Source organism: Camelus ferus, chromosome 25 (genome assembly GCF_009834535.1).
Source record: "Camelus ferus isolate YT-003-E chromosome 25, BCGSAC_Cfer_1.0, whole genome shotgun sequence".
Classification (NCBI taxonomy): Eukaryota; Metazoa; Chordata; class Mammalia; order Artiodactyla; family Camelidae; genus Camelus; species Camelus ferus.
The window spans coordinates 7,587,721-7,612,765 of NC_045720.1; the positions used below are offsets into that span (position 1 = coordinate 7,587,721).

The window sequence follows — 25,045 nt, forward strand, 5'->3', positions numbered from 1 at the left end:
GTGAGGCTGGATGGAAAAGGCATTCTGGGGAAGGAGATGAGCTTGGAAAACGGTATCAAGAAAGGCCACAGCAAAGGTGTGGTGGGATAGTGAACTGGGGTAGGTGAGGCAGATGAGTGGGAGACAAGGTGGGGGCAGGTAGGGGAAGGAGCAGGGCCGGGGGCGGGGAAACACAGAGCTAATTTAAGGAGGTTGGCCTTTTACCTGAAGGCAATGGGGAGCTCTGGAGGGCTTTGATGAGCCCTTGCCACAGGAAGATCGCCATGGCAACCGCTCTGGGGAAAGACGGACGGGTGATGGAGAGGCCAGCTCAGTACGGAGTGCCGCAGTTTAGGTAAGAGGTAATGAGGATCCGAATCAGAGCTGTGGCTTTGGGAAAGGCTAGGAGGGAACCAAATAAGGACAGCGTGTGTATGTGTGTGTGTGTAGCGGGGGGGGGGGGGGGGGATTAAAGGGTCACAGTGGCTTTGTGTGAGAGGGGAAGGCAGATGCGGTGGTGAAGCTGGCGTGCTCAAGCCCAGTATCTGAAACACAGGCTGCAAATAATTTAAGTGTCGTTGCCTCTGATGCTACCTGCCTGCAGTGACAAATTCCTAAATTCTTTCTTTTATTTTTTTTCTAGCTGGTACTGGTTAGACCTGGAACTATTCACTCACTCACTCATTTGTACGTTTGTTAAGCCACGAGCTCAGAGTTAAGGTCAAGCAAGTTCAATCAGCTAAGAGCTCAAATGTGCTTGAGGCAACCATTTCCATGACCAAGGTACAGGGTAGTCTCAGTGACAAAAAATGTTCTGCTAGAAATTGGATATTTGTGTTCCCTCCAAATTCATATCTTGGAATCCTAACTCTCAATGGGATGGGGTCAGGATGCAGGGCCTTTGGAAGGTGATTTAGGTTATGGGGATGGATCCCTCATGAATGGGATTAGTGCCCTTATCAAAGGGCCCCCTGGGAGTTCCACCACCCCTTCCTCCATGAGATGACGCAGCAAGAAGATGACCGTCTAGGAACCAGGAAGCAGGCTCTCACGAGAAACCAAATCTGCTGGCACTTTGTCTTGAACTTCCCAGTCTCCTGAACTGTGAGAAATAAATGTTTGTTGCTTCTAAGTCACCCAGTCCATGGTATGTTGTTACAGCAGTGCAGACGGACTCAGGCAGCCCCCAAGTGCATTGGTCTGAACAAGCCCCAGCTGATTTATCTTCGTCGTGGAAGCGGAGAGTCCGTTCAGGGATGGTGTGAGGGCCTGACAGTGACGGGAAGTTAGCCTACTTCTGACTCATTCTTCCACCCTCAACAGGCAGTCCTACTCAAATGCAGGAACCTAGAAGGGGCTTAGTCAAGCTGTACTGTGAGTTAATGAAAATATCATGGCAGGTTTTGGGGATACCATGATGAAAGAACAGACGTGCTGTTTTGAAGGCTCCTTTAGTCTATCCGGGGGTGGGCAGACAAGTCGCTATATTAAGGGCGCTAGCAGCCTGTGTAGGGCACAGCTTAAACAGTCACAGAGGAGAAAGGCAGCACCTCCAACTGGGGCGGGAGAGGTCAGAGAAGACTTTGTGGAGAAGGTGATGCTTGGCTGAGTTTGGAAAGATGAGTAGATGTTTGTCTGGGGAGCCAGGTGAGGAAAGCTGTTCAAGGACGGAGGAAGAGCATTAGCAAAAACAGGAAGGTTTAGAAACGGCCCGACGTCTTCGAGGGAGGCATCCACTGCTGCGTGCTAAGTAAGCGCATGCTAAATAATGCCTGACCCTGGCCACAAACCCTGGCCGACTCACCCAACATCTGAAGCCCTTCGTCATGCATGCACTGGCCCTAAAGTAGCGTGGTGGTTTGAAAACTAGTCACAAATTCTTTGACACTCCTTCTGCTGAGTCAGTGTCCAAATCTGAGGCGCTCTGGACTCCAGTCAATGGAGTACATTGTATGTGACATCGTGTGACATCTGAGGCTACATGAGAGAAGGTCATGCAGTTTCTACCTCCTTTGCTGAAACACTTGCCATCTGCTGTCCCGAGGTGGCCACGTGGAGGGGCCCTGGCCCACAGCCCCAGCGGTTCCCACCCCCCACCCCAGGGAAGAGGTGGCCTTGGAAGTGGTTGCTCTTCCCCGAGATGACCCACCCCTCCCATTTAAGGCCTCCTTGCTGAGGCCCAAACGCCACGGAGCAGCAACAGGCCAGCCAGGCTATGCCCCGTTGGCGCTCCCGACCCACAGAACCTACGAGAAGATTAAAAGGGCCGTCGCTTGGCACCAGAAAGTGTGGCGTGGTTGCTGACGCACCCGTAGGTAACTGAGAAGTGGGGTGAAGCCTTCGGTTCATATTTACCTATTTGTTGCATTTGCAGTTTCTCTCCTTCACCTGAATGTAAGCTTTCTGAGCACAGAAACATTTTTTTTGGTTTCTTAAAAAAATTTTTTTTTTAACAAGGGGAGGTTATTAGATTGATTGAATGATTGATTGATCTATTTAACAGGGCGTCCTGGGAATTGAACGCAGGACTCTGTGCATGCTAGGCATGCACTCTACCACTGAACAGCACCCTCCTCCCTTGACTGCAGGAATTTTTGCCTGTTTTGTTCAAAGCTGTATTTCTGGCACCTAGTGGAGTCCAGGGTACATAGTAGTTGCTCAATAACCATTTGTATAAATGAATGAATTTATTTTTAAACGTAGATATAGAAATTGAGGAGCAGAAAAAAAATCAGCTCTTAGGCTTCTGTCCAAAGCAAAGAATCAGGAGGCTCACAAGATTCCCAGTGACTGTGTGGGAAAACCATACTGGATGCTTTGGGGAAGCCTGGATGTTTCTGGAATGATTTACTGCAACCGTTTTTCACTCTTGTCTTACCCTTCTCCATCATCTTCCTCGATAGTGAGAGATTTTGCCATGGTTTAGATTATGTCTTACCTCATTCCTTGCCAAGCCTGGAAGATCCTAGAAACTCTTGGGTGCTCCAAAAATATTTAGTGAATAAAGATCTCATGCATCCCAAACCGCAGAGCCAAGTTTCATATCCGTGAATGTAACACAAAACTGAGCTCTTAATTTGGAAAGGAAAGGATCAGCTACTTAATATGCGACGTCAGCAGCCTTGTAAATTTTATGGTTCAAAACAGGACTGCATGTCCCTTAGCCCAGTCAATTTCCTGTTTGTTATCACATTAGACCTATTCCAAGGCAGATGGAAAATTTGAAGGACATCTCCAGCCATTAAGACTGGCATAAATCTTCCAGAACTGTATATAAATACATAAGAGTACCCATTAACATTTTTTGAAATTAGGGTCCACGTAATTTCTTGATTAAGCAGGAGCCCTTTTAGCATGTAATTCTGCTCCCTTCAGCTGATAATTAGACTCCCAAAATCTATAGTCCTCGATATGAACCCCTGTGGAAAGTCAGTCCTGCTGTTCCTGCTTTTACAGCAGGCTTTGTTCAGACTTCCATGCAAAGGTCTTTGTCAGCCCTCTCTTTGACCTTCACTCTGCCTGAGTGTTTCTACCCTCAATTAATGATGAGAGCAATGGTTCTAGCACCTATATTGCTGCCCTCCACCCCCACACCCACTCAGCACGCCAGCCATCTTCAGAACAACACTAAGGGCTGGTACCAGCATCTCAGCCTCTCCATCCTATATATGAAAGAATGGAGGGCCAGGGAGATTGAACCACCCGCCCAAAGTCACAGCAAGTAAGTGGCAGAGCCAGGAGTTGAACTCTGTGCTGGTTTGACTCTAAAGCAGATACTCCTCTGACTCTGCTGAAAGGGATGGAAGACAGACTGGCATTTCTCATGCTCCTACTATGTGCCAGGCGCTCTCCTGGGCACTATGCATTTCTCCAGTCTTTATAGCCACATTAGAAAGTAGGCATTTTAATCTCCATTTCACAAAGGAAAATGAGGCTCAGAGATATTAAACAATTTGCTACCAATCAGTGAAGCCAGCATTCAAGTTCAAGCTGTGAGACTCCACACACTGCTCTTTTCCTTAAGCAGGGACCTAAACATCCCATGGAAGGTCTAGCAGATGGTGAATTAACAGGGAGGCAGAGGTTTGAGGAAATCACTCAATCTCTCTGCCTTTCAATATCTCCACTTGTCAAATGGATTTATAAAGCTCTCCCTCCCTACCCCACAAGACTTTGGGGCGACCAATCAGGACTTAATAAAGAAACTATGTTTCTATCTAAACTTTCTATTCTAAACTCCCACTTTACAGATAAGGGCACTGAGGCCCAGACAAGCCACGCAGTTTTTTCAAGTTGCTTAGTGATCTGATAACCCAAGCTAGATTGAACCCCAGTATATCAGTCAGGCAATGTTTGGTTTATTTTAAAGTTAGTGCCAAAGTTTATTTTAAAGTTAAAAGCATGACCCTCAAGCATATATACAATAAATATATGTTAAAGATTTTTATCTAACTCATTCAGTAATGAGAGAATCACTAAGATGTTGAGAATAGTTCGAAGGAGATTTTGAAGAGCAGAGAGAGATATATAATCAGGAATGCTGAAATAAATTTGCTAAAAGATGCATAACACGTTAATATTCAAAAGGCCATAAAAATGTCAAGCTTGGGGTTATCTTTTCTACAAGACACAAATCAACTGTATCTCTAGGGCACAAAATTCATTTGCATTGCTGTCAGTTTTCTACAAGTTAACTTTTATTGCCACAGAGTTGCAAAAAAGCACCCTCAGTAGAAATTCAGTCAAAGGGGCGGAGACCTATAGGTTAGGTCATTTCCATTGGGGTCACAGCACTCCACCCAAAGGACTCCAGACAATCACCTTTGCTGATTTCCAATTTTTCCTGATTCAGAAAACTACAGAAAATTTACTAGCTTTCAATTATAAGCATTTAGTCATACATCTACAGTTCAGGAGGTGTTGGGGTGGCTCTGCCCGACATGTGTCATTCTGGGCCCCAGAACGGAGGAACAAGCAGCTTCCTGGGCATGTTCTTCTCATCGAGGGGTCAGGCAGGGCTCCCAGAGAAGCAAGCACAACCATGTGATGCCTCTTAAGATCTAAGCCTGAAAATGGTGCATTTGCATTTCTGTCCGTATCCCATTGGGCAAAGCAAGTTATGGGAACAAGCCCAACGTTAGTGGGAAGTATAGTCCTCTCGTGGCTGTGGGAGGGTGAATATTCGCTGAGCAGGAATCATTCTCCTAAGTTCCAGCCCATATCAGGTTATGCTAAGAGAGGCAAAACATCTGGATGCAGAGGCATTATGTAAACTTACAGGAACAAGAGTCTTTCACGTACAGAGAACTGTTGTGACCATCTGCCCCCTTTTCCGGAAGTCAAAGAAAATATTTGGCCAGCCAAAGGTCAAGTCTGGAGATGAACTTGCTCTGATGCTTGTTTTAGTGACAATCTTCCAACAGTGGGGGACTCTCGTGAAGGTACTTCACTCTCACCTGGAGAGTGAATTGGCTGCTGGCCACTCAAAGCCAGCTGAAAAAAGATCTTTCTTAAATCAGGTTTGTCTAACTCTTCGGGTTTGCAGAACTACACCCGGAGGACACAAAACGACAGAACACTCACAGCACACCATCCTGAGTGCTGGTTTTACCTGAAGAATTCTGAGAATTATTTTAAATTAAGAGAAGATAATGGCTATAGCATGGTACCCATGCCAACAATAAATGGGCTATAACATTTAATGGATTATTTTCATGTGTTGTTTTAGTCTTATTTTTGCAGCAAATAATTAATAGGAAAAGCACTTCATGGTAAACAACCAGAGATGAAGAAGGAGGGTTTCCAGTCTGACATCCCCTTGAGGTACCACTCACGGAGAAAGCTTGAGGCCAGGGTGGGAAGCACAAAGCGAGAACAGGGACCCTCTCCCCAGAATAGGGCTGTGTCCAAGTGTGGTCCTTTAGGAGGCCTGGGATATGGGAAAAACAGACTGGGGGAGCACTGTTTCCCCCGAATTGGGGTTCCGAGTCTCTTCCTCATTTTCTTAATTCTTCCCGTTCTTCCTTTTTTCATCACCATGATCACAATTAGACTTGCTGTTACCATTTATGAATTGCTCCCTCTTGTGTTCGGTGCTGTGCACTACACTTTACATAAGCTCCATGGCTTGACGTCACCTGCCTGGTCCCCATCCACACCGGGGTTCGCAAACCTTGAACGGGACTTCCACTCACATTGCCTGTTTGATGTGGCCTCAGCAAATTTACAAATTGACACCCATTGAAAAGGGAGTCTTAAGCCAAGATTTTTTAGAAGTGGCAGTTCTTCCTTTGAGGAAGAAAGATAAAGTATTCTTTTCATTTTTTTCCAATCCATCTGTAGCATCAAAAAAAAGTCAAGACACAATTAGGTGCTAAATAATGCAATGTCGTACATGTGTTAGATTATCTGGGCTTTCAATGGTCTTCTTAGGAAGCTTTTATTATGGATATAATATGTCATGTAAAATATGGGAATAATTATAATAATGGATAATGGGTCAGACAGCAATAAGAATATAGCCCCAAACCACCTGCAGTACAACAGTAAGTCCTCTGGGTCTCTGTATTTAGCTGTGAGCCTCGCCACAACCACACGAGGTAGACCTTACTAACAACTCCGTTTTCCTGACAAGGAAACCGAGCACGAGAGACCTTTCATAGCTTCCCCAAGTCCACGTAGCCACAAACTGCCAAGGTTGGGAATGAAGCCTAGGTCTTCAAACCCTGAAACCTGTGCTATCACTACCCTCCTATGAAACACCCACATTTTAGCACTGGTGTTATATTCATATCACTCGGGGAAAACTTTCTCTCAACACGAAGGAGATCTTTCCAATTATGGGTCCCCATCATCTGAGATTTGAAGAAAAATCTGGGCTTGAATCTTGGCTCAGCCATTGTGCTCTGACTTTGGTCAACCCCCAGCATTTGTGTGCAACCTACTTCAGTGGGCGGTTGTGGCAACTAAATGAGGTAGATAAGGAGAGGGGCTTAGTACACGGCCTCCCTACAGAACATGCACTGAGTGGCCAGTGTATCAGTTATTCAACAATAGGGTTCCTTGGAAGGCAACTTGCTGAAGATGCTCAAGGAGAAACCAAAGGACTTGACTATAGATTGAACTGGATTAACATGTTTTTATTTGTATTAAGATTTTTTTCTTTCAGTTTTATTGAGATATAATTGATACACAGCACTGTGTAGGTTTTATCATGATTTGACTTGCATACATTGTGAAATGATCATCACAATAAGTCTAGTGAACATTCATCATCTCCTATGGATATAAAATTTAAAAAATAGAAACAAATCTTTCCTTGTGAAGAGATCTCTTAGGATTTACTCTCTTAACATCTTTCATATATAACGTGCAGCAATGTTACTCATATTTATCATGTTGTACATTAAATTCCTAGTCATTTTTTAAAAATTGAAATACAGTTGATTTACATTGTTGTGTTAGTTTCAGGTGTTCAGCAAGGCGATTCAGTTCTATATGTATATACGTATACACATATATATCCTTTTCCAGATGCTTCTCCATTATAGGTTATTACAAGATACTGAATATACGACCCAGACTAACCTTTTATAGGCTAGGTTCATGACCCTTTAGTGGAATGTGAAATCACTGTAGGGGGTTCATGTTATGAGCTGAATTGTGTCTCCCCCAAAATTCACATGTTGGCACTCTAACCTCCGGTACCTCAGTCGTGACTGTGTTGGGAGACAGGGCCTGTAAAGAGGCAACTAAGTTAAAATGAGGCTGTTAGGATGGGCCCCAATCCAGTATGGCTGGTGTCCTTATAAGAAGGGGAAATGTGGACATACAAAGAGACCCCAGGAGTGGGCACACACAGAGAAGAGACCATGTGAAGACACAGAAGGAAACCAGCTCACCTGCAAGCCATGGCGAGCAGCACCAGAAGGAACCAACTCTGCCAGCAACTTGCTCTTGGACTTCCGGCTTCCAGGACTGCGAAAAAAGTAACTTCTGTTCTTCAAGCCAGCCAGCCAGCCTGAGGCATTCTGGTTGGCAGTGCCGGCAGACTAGTACAGCTTGCAATCAGTGTTTTCGTCACTACAAAATATTGAAAGGTATTGTCCTAGCGCTGACAGCACAGCAAACTAGCGCTGTCTGAAGAACCATTCGTCTCAGCTGGTGATGTGTATGTTTTATTATGTGGACTGGGTTGTGATATAAATGTGGGTCACTGTCACCAGAGGCTGGGAAACACTAGACTTGACACCCAAAAGTTCTCTCCTAGTTCAGACATCAATGTAATTGCTACTATTATAATCCATATGTTAATATTCATAGTATATCATTAATAGGTATTAATTGCCTCTAAATTCCAAAGGTTTACAAAGGTTGATTCCCTTACCTCTGAAACATCCCTTCGAGGTATTCATTATTCCTATTTTACAGATGAGGCTGAGGCTGGTTATTTAACCTGTCCAGGGTCAAACTCCTAGCATTTTTCAGAGAAAGGATTCCTGCCCAGAGCAGCCTGTCTCAGAAGCCCGAGTTCTCCCTATTCAGCATCCTTGGGCAGCTACCCATAATCCGCCATCCAGTTACTTAGCACCCAAGCATCAGCTTCCCCTCTGCAAAGCATTCAGTGATGTAAATTAGGAAGACCTTGGACTTAACAGGCTCTGCGCATGTGACAGGCTAAGGGTACAACGGACCTTTTATGATGGCAGGAAGAGCAGGGACTGCTGCTCCAGCTGGCATGGAGTCTTTCTCCCTGTCAACGAAGGTAAATGGAGCATCGGGATGTCTGTGGGGGCGGGTAATGAGGCACAAAGGTCTGCTCCATCAGGGCTAGAAGGAGGTGAGAAAATGGAGCTCCTTGTCTGAAGACGCCGTGAATAGCATCTCTGACCAACGTACTCAGCTCCCCTGCACGAACAGGCTCTGGTTCAGATGCTCCTGAACACAGGTACATGGGCTCGTTAGCAGGGAAATGGCAGCAGCTAATTGGAATATGTAAATGGCATGGGCAAATAGGGTATTTTAACAATCAAGACCTGAAGAGAAAGAGCTTAATTTGGTGGAAAGAAAGGAACAGACTGCCTGGGGAGCCAATTACTGGAGCCAGAGGAGGGCTGCTCAGCTTAGCAGGGAACCCACAGTCAGGAGGGAAGGAGGCTGTGACATTGGGTGGGTTTGCTTCTGCTTCTACAGTGCCAAGTGACCAGCAATCAGCCTGCCTTTTTCCAGACGCCAATTATTGAGAACTCTTTTTCCTATATCCTTCTGCAGCCATCCCCTTTCCTCTCCAAGATCTGCCATCACTTTCCTTCTGGACCTCAACATCTCTCAGATGGGCTCCACCAACAGCCTTGTAACTGCTCATAGAGTGAATTCCTCCCACTCCAACCTCTCTTCCACAGAGTCGTCAGAAAGCCCTTTCTGCAACCACCTGGGATCACGTCGTGCTTAGAGCATCTTGTGGTCCCCAAGTCTGTAAGCCTGGTACCTTGTCAAGCCTGCCCCACATGGCCTCTGCTGCATTTGTGTTTGCCTCCAGCCATCTGGACCTCTTGCTCTGGAAGCTCCATGCTATGCCTTGACTCCGAGCCTTGGCATTTGTTGAGCCCTCCACATGGCACAGAATTCTCAGCAAGTAATACAACTTAGTGGTTCAAAGTTTAGACTCTACATAATCTGAGCTTGAATCCTGGGATGGTCACTTTTTGCCATGTGACCTGGAGCATGGTACCTAACCTCTCTAAGAGTCATTTCATCACGGTTAATAGAGACCAATAACCACTGTGCCTCCCTCATGACTTTGCTGCTAGGACTAAATGAGATAAGCTACATAAACTGCTTAGCCTAGTGCCAGGCATATAGTAAGCACTCAATAAATGTAAGAAATGATAATGATGACAATGAGCATTTGTTATGACTCAAGTCACTGAAATGCATGATGCTACAGAGACGAGTAAATTTCTTTGTGTTGTTTCTCTCATCTTTTCAACTAAATATGGAATTAATTACTCAATTTTCTCTTCTTTTTTCTTCCTGTTTTCCCTAGAGAGAAAGCAATGCGTGAAACAGGCAGCCAATAAGTGCTTACTGGAAAAATTAATGAATGAATTCCTAAGACGGATAAATAGACTATTTTACCCAATATAACTATTTAAAAGAAAAAGCAAAAGAGACATGAAGAAAGACGCAAAGTAAATTTAAAGGTTAACGTAAGAACAGCAAACGTGAGGCAAGAAAAAGAAACACTTTTTCCAACTGAGAACAACCAAATCTAAGCCTTTAATTATTGCCATCTGGAGTGAAGGTGAGTGCCCCGTGGCTTGGAGCTCAGTCATCCCTCATCACGCCTGACTCGGGCTGCCTTCCACAGTCACGTGTCCAGACATCTTCGAGTTAACGGCACAGCACATCGCAGGCTGGGAAGCTCTAGTCAGCATGGATCCTGAATGGTGCTCAGATCATTTAGGATGAAGAAACTGAGGTTGGAAATGAGTTCAGCATCTAGCCCAAGGTCACTAAGCTCAAAGTCTCAGAGTGAGGACTGGAATTTGTCTTGGGGTCTAAATTCCATACTTTAAGCTGCTCTCATCCCTCTGGGGGTCAGGTGGAAGGGTTATCATCTGATTCATTCCCGGGAAGGTTTGTCACTGGCGAGGGAGCCCTAAAGTAGAGTGGTCCAAAATTTAGGGAAAGGAAGGCAAGCAAAGGCGTGAGGAAGGGAAGAAGGCAGCAAATTTGAGGGTTTGCTGTAGTTGGGTTTTCAAGAACAAAAAATACATATGGGGGGGGCATGGAAGCCTTCCTTCCCAAACATATTGCCTTTTGGCCTGGGTTTTTCACAAGACCCCAGATCGGAGCTTGTCCTGTTTCCTCCAAAAAAAGCAAAGGGTGTCTCCTTAGCTGCAAAGACTCGTCTCACTGGCTCCTCCTAGAGGTAGATTTATAACCAAGCATTGTGGGGATACATGATCTGATCAGAAGTAGTTTTATGTCGAATTCTATGACAGTGATTAAGATATTCTTCAGTCTGTGGACGGTGATGCTGCTGGAAGCATTGTGGGCAGCGGAGGCACTTCTGTATCCAGGAGCTGTGTCTGTTCTGGTGAGGTCACGTCTCCCTCACCCCCGACAGGAAGGTCCAACATAATCATCCTGCCACCAGGTAGCTGGCTGGACCCCCGGAGAAGCGCCATACTGGGGGCTCAGCTTTGGTCTCGTTGTTTGTGGGTCAGGCACACGCAGGAGCGTTGCCAGTAGTCGCCGCCAGAATATGAACAGAGGGTACTTCTGGGCAACAAGATGACAAATTATTAGTGTTGCCTTTTTACTGATTTATATTTCATAATTTCTCTACAACTAGATGCACTTCTTGTGCAACAAATAATAAAAGTAAAGTTAAACATAATCTAAAACCGTTATTTAATGTGTTTTGGGAGCACAGTGAGAGGGTAGGCAGGGCCCCCACTTGCCTGTTCCTATGAACCTGAGATACTGCCCTGCTCATTTGATGACAGTAACAGTAACCATCACGGGAGCATTGTCATCTCCCTACAAGCATGTTTCTGTTCATCTTGCCACTACATGCCTACAGCCATGGGAAGGAGGATTTACAGAGGCAGAAACTGAGGCTCAGGGAAGGTCTCTTGGTCTCTCTCTTATTCATTCCCAGCAAGGCTCCCTACCTGCAAAAAAGAGAGAGTTCATCAGCCCGGACAGTGAGATTCCCTGGGAGGAGTGCCCTGTTATCTGCACTATGGCCCCCTTTCTGACCATTGAGGATACTCCATCACTGAACTCTGTCTTGGTACAAACACCAGTTGATAGCTGAGGCTATTGGGATTCTAGGCTTCAAAGAAGATTCCTTCCAATGGGATATAGGATGTTTGATTTCCATTAGCTGGACTCTGTGCTATAAGGTGTTGAGATTACACAGTCCCCCAGATGGCACTCAGAACCCACCCCATTTTTTGTGACATTTTCAAACTCCCTATCTGAAAAACACTCTCCATTGGATTATAAAGCCATTGAAGCAAATCAATTTCCAAACTCCCTGGCAGCTTCCCTACCGTTGGATTTAACTGGGTTAGAGTTATGAATTCGATATTGACTTTGCCTCATCCTTTACAGGGGAGCATGAAGATAGCCCCTGCACTTGAACTTAAAACACTAATCTTTGACAGTCTGAGGCGTTCAGCAAAATAGAAGCCTCCTCATATGCCTGAGGTCCAAACTGTCATTTTGAAAATGTGAACTTTTAATTAATTGCACAATAATGAATCCTTATGCTTTCTTTCTATGTGGTCCTTGATAAGTGTCCTTTTATTTATTTAGTGAGGCTTTTTAAGTACTGTCAGAATGTTTTTGCCACTATGTTACTGACATTGCAAGAGTACTAAGATTTCCTAAGATTAAAGACTTTCACAACAATAAAAGACAAAAGCAAAAATCTCAAACACCAACATATAGCAAATGCTTCATCAGCCGCCAGGCATTGTTCTGGGGTCTTGGCATTCTGTGTTCACTTATTCATCACTCTTTCATGCTGTCAGTAAGTACTGAGAGCTTACTATATAGCGAGAGTTATTCTACGCTTCAGGGATAGGAAGCTGAGACCCTGCACTTGCTTAGAAAGATAGTGAACAAAATGTGAATAAGATCATTTTAGGCAGTGATAAATGGAATGACTAAATAAAACAGGAAGGGACTGAGGGGGAAGGGTAACTTTAGAAAAGACGCTCCAATATGAAGGGCAGAATTGTTCTAGGTAGTTTGGATTGGACAGGGACAGAACATATATGCATGTGTAGGGGCTGGGGGACTGACAAATGTTGGAGAGTGGGCTTCAGGTGCCCAGCTCTCACTTGGAGCCTTCCTCATCCAGGTGATTCCCTTTCTCCACAGTTTTCCTCATTCCCAGAGTTTGCTCTGACTGGTTACTCACAAGTTCCAACTCATTGCTGAGCATTAATCTGTTCATAAACATTTACGGAGGTCCTACCGTGCAGGGAGTCACGTTTCCATATGCCAGTTCATGTAATCTTCACCAAACCCGTCCCGAGCCCACTGACAAGGAATAATTTTTCTCCATTGGGTTTTCATGACTTCTTTTATATTAAGTTCTCACATTGGAGTCACTTTCTGGGCAAACTATTCTGTTGCATCAAGCAGTTAATTTTTGTTCCAATGCAACACCATTTTAAGGATTTCAGCCTTGTATTATGGTTTAACTCCCTTCCTGAAACGCCACCCTTCTTGGTTCCCAGATTTTTGAGATTCTCCCCTCTGACAGTCAATCACATAGGTCCTCCTCCTCCTTCTCCACCCCGTAAGCTCCCACTTTCTTCTCTCCTCTCCTCCCCCACTCCTCCTCCCCTCCTCCAGCATCTCTCCCTTTCCCCATCCCCTCTCTCCTCCAGTTCCCCTCGCCATTCTCTCTCTTTCACTCTCCTTGGCCGACTCCTCCAGGCAAATCCAGAGCCACATTCAACACGCAGACCTTCTGATCACTCCTTGCCTAGACACCAGGGGTAGATTCTTGGCTTGGCCTACGTCACAACCTCTCCCCTCCAGCCAAGCCAGCAGACAAGAGGGGGAGAGTGGAAAGTAAAGTACGCACCAGGTACCGCGGGGCAGCTGGATGAAGGGTTTCTCCAAAGGTGGTGGCGACAATAGAAGTACGGGCGGGGGTGAGGAGATGGGGGCGGGGCGTGAGGGGTGAAGTTAGGCTCAAAGGCCAACACCCTCACTGTCTTCTGCCAAAGAGTTAACCAGGCGCACCCCTCTGCCCCTCGCCTAACCGAGGCCTCGCCTTCGTCTCCTCTCCCCTGAGCTCAGTTAGCGCAAACCGCACCTCACCTTTGCGGTTCTGCTGCCTGAAAGGCTCTTCTGGACGTTTACCTAGTTTTTCCAGCTTACCATTTAAATCTCACCTCAAGATGTCACCTCCTCAAGGAGGCCTTTCAGGACCGGCCAGGATTCCCCGCTTCTTGTACAGCACGCTATTTTCTTTCCTCATTGAATTACCAGTCTTGGAAATTTATACTGTTTGTCTTTCTGTTAGCGCTTTCCACCTTGCCAGAATGCCAGCTTTCTGAGCGCAGGGACCCTATGCCCTGTTCATAGAGCGTCATCTCTCACGTGGGTTTAGTCATTGGTTGAACTCATGAACAGAAACTCAGGCAAGAGAGGGAATGACTTGACTAGAGCATAGGTTAGGAGGGCAGCCAATTTCCCGTGTCCTGTTTCTTCAGCCTCTCTGCTCACCCTAGCTGGTGGAGGTGCTATTCAAGAGCCAGGGAGACGAGGGCCGAATTATCTATCCACCAGGGGCCGAAACCCTGAACCGCAGGAAACAGGGAGCCACGAGCTTTGCTATCACCCCCGTAAGCGAGCCGATGGCTTCGCGGTGCGCTCGGCCTTGGCCAAACCTGCAACTTGGATTTTACTTCCTAAGCTGAGAAGGCGGGCTGGGAGGTGACAAGAAAACGTAAAGATGCAGGGGCCAGGAGAACGCAGAGAAAGAGACAACCCCCCCCCCCCCCCCCGAGTCCCTTCCTCTTTTCTCTTCTCCCTCCGCGCGGCTCGCGGGGAAAGCCCTAACGCCCACGGGAGCACGGAGAGCACGCAGAGCCTAGCTCGGCGGCCGCAGCGCGCACGGCCGCTCCGCGGCGCGGGCGGCGGCCCTGGCGATCCCCGGGCTGCGGGGCGCGCAGGGACGGGGGGCGGCGGGGAGGGGCGAGGCGCCGCCCGGGCCTCCCGCCGCGACGGGGCGGGACAATGGGGCCCCACCCCGGCGAAGGAGGGAGGGAGGCAGCGTGCGCTCGGCCCGCGGCGCGCTCTCTCGCTCGCTCGCTGCTGCCGTGGCCAGGCTGAGGCTGGAGCGGGCGGGGAGGGGCGCGGGTGGGAGCGCGGAGGAGGGAGGAGGCGGCGGCGGCGGCGCGTGTGGCGGGAGGGAGGGCGGCTGGCACCCGGCTTGTAAATAAACTGCGATGCTGTCTCGGGCTCGCCGGCCCGGGTGCCGCCGCCGCCGCCGCGGCCCCGGAGCGCCGGTGCCAGGTTCCCGCCGCCGCGCGCCCTAGCGCCTCCGCGCCAGCCTCGCGCGCCCTCGCCCGCTCCCCGCAGCCCCCGGCCGGCGCTCCTCGGGGTCCCGCGGCTGACCTGCGTGGGATGTGACCTCTGCCCCCTGCCTCCCGGGGCCCCGCCTTTGCCTGCTTTGGGGGTGGGGGGTGGGGAGGGGCGCGCGGATCATGGCATTGGAGTTCCCGGGCTTGCAGCCGCCGCCGCCGCCTCGTCCACGCACCCGGAGCGCCCCTTCTTCCCGGAGCAGCAGCGGAGAAGGCGAAGCGGCCGGCGGGGGCGAGGCAGATGGGGCTCAAGGCGCGCAAGGCGGCGGGGGCGGCCGGCGGCGGCGGCGACGGGGGCGGCGGAGGCGGCGGGGCAGCTAACCCGGCCGGAGGGGACGCGGCGGCGGCCGGCGACGAGGAGCGGAAAGTGGGGCTGGCGCCAGGCGACGTGGAGCAAGTCACCTTGGCGCTCGGGGCCGGAGCTGACAAAGACGGGACCCTGCTGTTGGAGGGCGGCGGCCGTGACGAGGGGCTGCGGAGGACCCCGCAGGGCATCGGGCTCCTGGCCAAGACTCCCCTCAGCCGCCCAGTCAAGAGGAACAACGCCAAGTACCGGCGCGTCCAAACTTTGATCTACGACGCCCTCGAGAGACCGCGGGGCTGGGCGCTGCTCTACCACGCGCTCGTGTGAGTACCGGGCCGCTCGGGGCGCCCCTTGGAGGCGGCGCGTGGTGGGGTTCGGGGTGGGAGCTGAGGATGTCTCTGGGGCTTCAAAGTCCAGGGGCGCGCGTCCTCTGAATTGAAGACGAGTCTGCCCTCTGCTGTGTCTGGCTCTGTGTCTGTGAACCCCTCCCTGGGTGTTGGACACCAGGGCTTCAAAGATCCGAGCGTGGCTTCTCAGTTGATTCGGAGATTGGATTGACATGTTTGTGTGCGTGCGGGTGCGCATTTATGGCAGCTTCTCCGGTTGTTAGTACTCAAGCTTAAAAGAATTACGTGGTTTTTCCAATTAATGAGGAGATTGAACGGGATAAAGCGGATCCTCCCATGCGCACTGTGTTTCTGCTTGGGGTGGGTCCCTTCTCTTGCATCGCTGCTGAGTTTAGATGATACATCCTGGAGTTGGGGATGGGAGTGGTACACTGCCCATAGCAGGGTGTGCGTGTGTGTGCGCGCGCGCGGATGAGTGCGGGTGTCCGTTGCTTGCTTGTGCTGCCCTTCTTTGGGCTCCATTCTGATATGGGAAGAAACGTTGTTTGCTCTCATTGGGGACTGATCAAAATGAATGTTTGGGGGTTCTTTTTAGGGAACTAATGAGAGAGAGGGATAGAGGGAGATTGATTATGAATCCCAGGCTGCAAGCCCAGACTGAGGGAATAGGGGCTTAACAGTGCCAGTAGGTGAGGACTGGGTTTTGTTTTGGCCAAAATAGCCCCATAACTTGGTCTTAATGTCCCCTCAACCTCAACTGCTTCCCCTTGTCTAGCTTTGGCTGGGCACCCCTGGGCACCCTTCCCTTAGAAGCAGTCTCCTTCTTGACAGGATGTAAATGCGTGGCTAGAAGGAAGTTGGTATTCCCTTCTGCACCTGACACTCTCTACAAAAAATCCTGCTGTGTCTGGGGAGAGGAAGAGAATGGCAGTGGTGGCTCCTCTCCCAGGAGGGGAGGTGGGGGCTGCCAGGGTACTTCCAGGTGCCCCTCGCCTCCTGTTTGTGGCTTAGTCATCCTGATGGCTGCTTTTTAGGAGGCTGTACCATCACCAGGGGTTTAGCAGGGAATTGGCCAGGACCTTTACCCCTCTTGTGCGTTTAGCAGTGGATATTCCTCTCTGTCCTTCTCCAGTTGACCCATGGCTGATGCTGTGGGAAAGCGTTCAGGGAGCCGTGGTGTTACACTACCTGCCAATCTTCCTTGGCTGGAAAGGCTTTTCCAGATTTGGCCACCAGGTGGGGGCATCCGCACAGAACCTCAGGCTTGGCAACAGGTTTCATCAGAGGTTACTGAAGCCTGGAAAGCATGCCTGCTGGAAACTAAGGAACGAGCCGGAGGGAGCATGGGTTTTGGGTGGTCCACCCTTTGGCATCCATGTCTGCGTGTATTTGCAGGTGTTGGTGGCTGGAGAGAAGGGTTATCCATTGTTACTCTTCCATTTGCTTTCTTCAGGTGGTGAAAAGGGATTAAAATATATTCATCTCTGACTCTAGCACTGTATTTAGGTAAACTGAACTGAAGATAATACTGGAATATGTGATAATAAAAAAGCATACAGATCATTTGCGTGCCCGCGAACATACACAGCCTCTCATGTCCTTTTGCACGTAAATGGTGTTCAGTACCTATTGGCTGACTTCCGAACCTGAGGTCCCACTGGAATTTGTGGGCTCCCTCTTTCTTCCCCTCCTACCTTTAGCAGCCAGGACTCCAGCCCAGCCTTGCCCAGTCTGGGGAAAGGATAGCTCAAGGCCTCAGTTTTATCCTTCTCTAGAATTATGCCATCACCCAGTAGCAGGTTTGGGAATGCCAAACCTATAATCTCAGTTTCCCAGAGAGCATCCAGGAAAGTGTAAAACTGTGGAAGAAGGAAGAATTGAATACTTAGCCAGGCACTTTCCCACAGGCAAACCATTTAGTTCATTTAATTCTCATTGTGGTTCTATGATGTGGGAATTGTTCCGTACATTTGATCAGTGAGGATATGAAAACTAAAACAGATAGAACCACTTGTCCAGGATCACGTGGCTCAGTTTCTGGAGCTCACGTGTGAATGCCGTGGGTCACCTCTATTTCTGAGCCTGGATTCCAGTTCTGACCCTCTGCCAACAACCGGGGACTCTGGGTATTTCACTAGGCATCCCTGGGTGCCCCTTCCCCACGGTAACAGAGGGCTCTTAGTCCTGCCTCTGCCTCCTCTTCCTAGCTCACTTGGCATTGATGTTATGTACTGCAGAATTTCCTTCTTCTAAAGACTGAATGGTATTCCGTTTTCTTTATCCATTCATCTGTTGATGGACATTTTCCATATCTTGGCTAATGTGAATAGTATTCTAGTGAACACAGAACACGGAAGGGCTACTATCTCTTTGAGATCCTAATTATAATATTTTGGGGGAAATATTCAAAAGTGGGATTGCTGGATCACATGGTAGTTCTATTTTTAATTTTTGAGGAACCTCCATACTGTTTTCCAGCTGCACCATTTTGCATCTGTACCAACAGTGTGCAAGGCTTGCAATTTCTCCATATCCTCACCAACACCTGTTGTCTCTTGTGGTTTTTTGTTTGTTTTTGTTTTGATAATAGCTATTCTGACAGGTGTGAGATGATTTGTATTATATCATTCTTTCTTCAGTGGTGAAAATATAGTCTTTGGAGTCAGACCTGGGTTTCATCCACTCTGCTATTTCCCTGCTGTGTGACCTGGGGTAATTTCCCCTACGTTCCTGGATTTTAGTTTCTTTATTTCAGATATGGCTGTAATAATGCCTACCCCTGGGTTATTGTGAAATTTAATTGAGGTGATGATATTAAACACCTAAACCTTGCATTGTGTTGGTTTGCAACTTCAGGAGTTCCCCAGGTGAAATCTGAAAGTGGTCCACAATACATGGAGGGCAAGGAGAGATTGAAGAAAGAGGCAGATCACTCCAGATTAATAGGTGGCAGATTTAAGAAGCAGAGAACTGATATATGAGGCTTGTCTTGGGCAGCAAGACAAGTAGATGTCAGGCCCTTGTCCACCATCATCTTAAAAGTTTATAGAGAGCACTTAACAGGGTTCAGTAACGTACATTATCAGGATGGTCTCAACAACGCATACTTATTCAAGGCTGTGTCTTTGAAAATGTCTCCCACTGTGGGACCAGTGGGCGAGTCCGTTTCTGGCATTGGAGGGATGAGAAGCCAGTACATGGGTCAACCGGTGGTCACGTCCTCTCCTTTACTTCCTGCAACACATTGTAGATTTCAGTAAATATTCTTTCTCTTTTGCTTCCCCTCTCAATCATACTCCATCTGCCTTCTTGCACCCCTCATAGAATCCATGCCCCCTCTCCTTTCTAATAATCTTACTAGATTTTTCATTTTATGAACTCCTTGTCTTCTTACTGGCTCTCTTTTAATGACATTTTCAAACCTCTCAAGCAGAATGAAATCAAGTAAAGGGCTGGCAGCAACAGCCCACAATGTCAGATCTCTCGGCAGTAGGGATGCTCTGTGCCGGGAATGGCAATGACCACAGGTGCCACTTTGTCACTTTCTAGGAAATATGCTCACATTGAATGGCCATCCGTGCTGGAAGGGAGGATGCCCAGTGTCTCTCTTTTAGAAATGAATAACAGATGCTGAGAAGTTTCGTGATCTGCCCAGGCTCTTGAAGCTACTTCAGTGGTAGAACTGGGATCACATGCGAGTCCTCCAACCAGTAGGTGGTGCTCTTATCACCTTGTCACAGTTGTCCTCTACAGAAAACAAGGCACAAGAAGAGTAAAAGAGAGAGACTGACACTCATTTGGGGAAGTTCCCAGGGGAGACCATTGCTGCTGGTCTGCAGACCACACTTTGAGTGGTGTGGCTTCTCTGACTTTGATATATATGTGACTCCCCCAGGCAAGAAGGCACTGTAAGAGAAATCTGGTTGACTCCACCCTAACCAGAGCCACCAAACTTGCGTATGAGGAGGCAGACCGACCCTCCCCTCCTCCTGAATGATTCAGTGGAAGTGTACAACACACCTGCAGTCGTGCCTAAAGCGACCTGAATCTAATCATGAAGATAAAGTCAGAGTCAGATCGTGGGCCATCCTCCAAAATATCCAGCATGGTCTCTTCCAAAGGGTCTGTGTTGTAAAAACAAAGATGAAGATAAGTGTTTAAGTTAAAGGAGGCTGAAGACCTGTGACAGCCAAATGCAATGCTTGAGAATCCAAAAGCGGGGCTACATCAGACTTCTGTATCGCAAAAAAGTGATCAACCAAATGAAAAGGCCACTGTGGAAGGGGACAAAATACATGAAGAATTCATACAACTCAACAGCAAGAAAGCAGATAGTCTGATTTAAAAATGGCCAAAGGCTCTGAGTAGACATTTTTCCAGGAAGACATACAAATGGCCAACAAGTGCATGAAAAGGTGCTCGGTGTCACTAGCCACCAGGGAAATACAAATCAGAACCATGTGAGATGTCACCTCACACCTGCCAGAATGGCATTATCAGAAAGACAAGAAATAACAAGTGTTGGTGAGACTGTGGAGAAAAGGGACCCCTTATGTACTGTTGGTGGGGATGGAAACTGGTGCAGCCACTATGGAAAAACAATATGAAGGTTCCTCTCAAAATCAAAACTAGAGCTAGCATATGATCCAGCAGCCCCACTTCTGGGCATATATCCAAAGGAGATGCAGTCAGTATCTTGAAGAGCTGTTTGCACTCCCGTGTTCATTGCAGTAGTATTTACAATAGACAAGATATGGAAACACCTGAGTATCTATGAATGGATAAATGAATAAAGAAAATGTGGTACATACCCCAAGTGGAATACTTTCCGGCCATAAAAAAGAAGGAAGTCATGCTATTTGCAACAACATGGATGAGACTTGAAGGCATTATGCTAAGAGAAGTAAGTCAGAAACAGACAAATACTGTATTATCTCACTTACATATGGAACCTAAAAATACTGAACTCAGGAACAGAGATCAGATTGGTGATTGCCAGAGGTGGGGGGGGGGTGGGGGGTACGGGAAATGGGTGAAGATGGTCAGAGGGTACAAAGTTCCAGTTATAAGATGAATAGGTTCTGGGGATGTGATGTACAGCATGGTGACTATAGTTAAAAATAACTCCGTTGTGTAACTGAAAGTTTCTAAAAGGGTAGATTCTAAAAATTCTCACCAAAAAGAAAAAAAAAAAAAGGTCAACCACATGAGGTGTTGGATGTGTTGATGAACCTTCCGTGGTTATCATTTCATAATCTATGTATATTAAATCATCACTTCGTGCACCTTAAACTTATACAATGTCATGTGTCAATTGTATGTCAGTAAAGCTAGAGAAAACACGAACAAGCCAATGCAATTCATGATTCTTGACTGGACCCTGAACTGAAAAAAATAAATAACAATAAAGGATAATATTATAGGGACAGTTAAGAAAATTTGAACATGGACTCCGTATTAGATGACATTATTATATCCAGATTTAATTTCTGGAGTATGATAATTGCATTGTGGTTACGCAGGTGAAAGTTCTATTTTTTAAGAGATACGTGCGGTACTATTTAGTGGTGAAGTGTCATGAAATCTGCAACTTACTTTCAAATGCTTCGGCACACAGACTAAGTGTGTATGTGTGCGTATGTGTACACAGTATACACAGAGGAAGAGAGAGAAGGAAGCAAAGGTGGCAAAAATATTAACAGTGGGAATATCCAGGGGAGGAGTACATATGTGTGGATTATGTTACTCTTCTAATTTAAAAAAATTAATAAAAAATTAAAAATACTTTAAAGACCAAACACAGACAACACAGAGCACATGCATGAATACAGATGAGGGCCTTACCCCAGAAATTGATACCCTAGCTCTTTGGGGTCCCAGGCAGCATCCTTAGGTGATTCCAACATGAAACCAGGCTGAGAACCATTGGCTGAACTGAACAGGCTTTCTTAGATTCGCGGATTCCCTACAGACAGTCCCTCAGGGTTCCTCTCCGCCTTGGGCTTTGTCCAGGTGATGACAGACACGCACTAGAAAGGTGCAGCTGAGCACGCTAAGCTCATTCATTTCAGGGCCACACATACGGACTCAAGTGCCAAGCTTTGTGCCAGGCCGTTGAGGGAGATGAACTGTAATCCCTTCCCCATGGAGAGAGAGAGACTGGAAACCACCACATTTAAACAGTCTAGCAAATGTGGTAATAGAATGCAGATGAGGGAGCCAGGCCTGCAGAAAGGGGAAGACACTGTTAGGTCTCCTGTGTTGGGGGAGGCTTTTCCAGAGGAGGTGTAAGCAGGCGGGGAGAAGATGAAGGAATCTGCTGATTGTCTGATGGCTGACTCGTCTCCCCTCCTACTTGGAGAACAGAAGGCTCTCTTCAATGGAACTGAAGACTAAATCACTATTTTTGCATGATTTGGAAGCTCCCCCTTTCCAGGCTGTATTCATTAAAAAAGATTCCATTCATGTTTAAAAGGTTCATAAGTCAAGTGTGACCCTACGGTATTTTCTGAAGAATCAAGGTTCTGCTCTCTCTCCCTCTCTCTCTCTCTTTTTCTTTCTTTCTTTTTTCTTTTCTTTTTTTTTTTGCCTGGGTTTTGAAGTTTTGACAGAATGAAAACAAGATTTGTGACATTATTTAACAACAGAGCAGTGGGCAGAAAAGCAAGGGAAAGATCATCAAAGGTGGCCTGAATAAAAACCCTTTTTAGACACTGCTCTGTGGTTCTGATGTGGGGTCCCCGAGACAGCCGTGGGTTTGTTGGAAATGCACTGGATGAGCTGTTTGAAGAGCTACATTAACTGTGTGATTTGAACACCTCCCTTATGCCACTGTCTGCAGATGCTCACACTGTAGGATCGGTGCAAGGATCTCACGGGGCAGTGTGTGCAGGAGCACTTTGGAAGCTACAGAGGGCGGGGCATTCTGAGGTAGCATCTTCTGAAAGTTGTGGGAGGAGCAAACAGGTCCCACTGTTGGGTTTTGGGTTTGAGCATTTGCCCACGTACAGATTTGCCACATTTCTGTCTGGCTTGCATCACCTGATCATCACTGCATATTTTAATCGGGAACCCACTAGCATTATAATTTAGCACTGATGTGTACAGGGATGCCGGCTGCCCTAAGATGATCACCTTTTCGGGGAATGAAAAGAAAAAGGTTTGTTGCCAAGGAGACTGCAGTCAGTACTGAGGTTCCAGGCCACCCCTAGTTTGCAGGTGCCCTAGGATGCAAATCAAACCCCATCCCAATTGTACCCCTGTTGGATGGAGCTTTTTATTCTGCCACAGAAGGGATAGAGGAGTTTGCCTGAAATGTTTTCTTGAGAGAACAAATTGGGTTATAACTTGGGAAGAAGATTGTTTCTTGCATGTAGTTTACGAAGAATAGGAGTAAATACACAGTTGGCTCATGGGGTGTCCTGTCCATGGGCGCCTCCTAAGATGGGCTTCTCTCCATGCTGAAGACCACAGGGCTGGGATCGCCTTTTCCTCCTCTCCATCCTCTCTTCCTTAAAAGATGTAAAATTGTTCGGATCCCGCAAGAGCATGACAGTCAAGTTGGGGCATATAAAACCAGCATATCAATAATAACCAACATTTTTATATCATCTCTCAGTGTATCATATCCCTTCTTGGGCAACTCTACCAGGACACTTGCTTGAGAAGAATTAGTAACAGTGGCTGTTATAGCAGGTCCCTTCTTACAAATTCATCAAATCTGGCTTTCCTAAGTCAGTGTTGTATATGAGGAACAAGCAGCCTGTACGTAGAGTTTCTTTGCCATCAGATTCTTTGTAAACCTGCCATAGCAGTACAAGTTCATCTCCATCTTGATAGATGTCTCTTGGCGGAGGGGATGGGGTGAAATATTACCCAACATGACCTAAAAATACTGAGCCAGGGGCCTGTGCTCATCCAGTCCAGGTCATCTGCACTAATGGGAAATCACTCAACACTATCACACTATGTTATCTCCAGAATCCTGTCCGTTCCTAAAAGGCCAGCTTCTGCTCAGTCGCATCGCACATTTATCAGTTTTGGATGCTTCTGCACCTAGTGCGGTCAGTCCAGAGATGGAAACATTAGAATTCAGCAAGTCTAATCAAACTAATCAGCAGATATTACTTAACAGCAGTTTATGGGATTTATGAACCTAGAGAACTTGGCACATTACAAAAATCAGAGGTTATCAGAACTGTATAGAGAAGAGGAAACTGAGTTTCGGGGTGGTGAGAAACTTGCCTAAGGTTACTCTGCTGATGGAGGGAGGGCTTGAACTCAGACCTTCTTCCCAGGCTGGCCTCCATTCAGCCACATCGCCGTCCCTGGTGGTCCTCCAAGGGCTGCGTACCAGTGGGGTGGGCAGTCTGCCCTAAGGTGTGGTTTCTTTGGGTATCACTGTCTTGGGATCTAGATCAAACGAACAGAAGAAAAAGTAAAACCAAGTGCAGGGTGATCAGACATTCATCCATAGGTGCCAGATGGTCTCTTGCAAGAAGCATTTCTATTCCTGTTGAAATTTCCAGTGCCTAGGTCCCCTTTTCTCCACCCCAACCCCCCAAAGCCAGCCCTCTACCAAGAGTCATAGAAAATACTCTGATCTTCCTTGAGCCCGACATTGGGTTGGGGCTTCAGAAACCATCATATTAATGATAGCTAAAGTTTTTACACGCTTGAGTTGTTGCCATGTCACCTGTGGGGCAGCACCATCATCTAGTCCATTCGTGGAAGCCTGATCTATTTTCATTAAACAGCAGTCATTGACATTCATAGAGTTATTTCCCACGTTGGGCTGAACACGCTTGATGGCTTTTCTAGGTACAGCTGAGAGCCTGGCCCCAGGAGACCGAAGCTCTCACCCTGAGTCCTGCTGGGCTAGCAAGTCATTGCACTTCGCATAGCTCCAGTGTCTCCATCTGATCAATGGCCCTAGTATTCCCTGCCTTACAGGGAATTAAAGAAAAGATTAAATGAGTGAATTCATGGATGTGCTCAGCAGAGGCTAACGCTACATCTTAGTTTGTGTCCCTCCAGAAGCTCCCTGCGGCCCAGCGCTCAGTGCAAGCAGTTTATTGAACGCAGGGCTGTGCAATCTTGTTTCCATTACATCCCTTTTGAGGACTCTTTTTAGACTTTTTCCCCCCCTGATTGCCCCCACCTCTGACATTTTAATATCAACAGGCATACTGTGTATCTCTTTATGTACTGTATGTGTGTCTAGGCTTGAGATATAAAAAGAGTAACATTTTTTCCCCCAACCCCACCCTCCAAGAACCAGTTGTGCCCACTTG

At 47.2% G+C, this 25,045-nt stretch overlaps 1 protein-coding gene across 2 annotated transcripts in view; it reads left to right on the top strand.

Moving 5' to 3' along the window:
• Window positions 1–14,905: 14,905 nt before the first annotated feature.
• The window catches only part of KCNQ3 (potassium voltage-gated channel subfamily Q member 3), a 247,838-nt gene continuing 237,698 nt past the window's right edge, over window positions 14,906–25,045 (top strand). Inside the window, exon 1 of one of the 2 annotated variants that reach the window (XM_032468217.1) lies at window positions 14,906–15,728. In XM_032468217.1, coding sequence (XP_032324108.1) covers window positions 15,343–15,728 — 386 coding nt within the window. In that variant the 5' untranslated portion in view covers window positions 14,906–15,342. The remainder of the gene's footprint in view (window positions 15,729–25,045) is intronic. The other variant, XM_032468216.1, reaches the window with a different exon arrangement.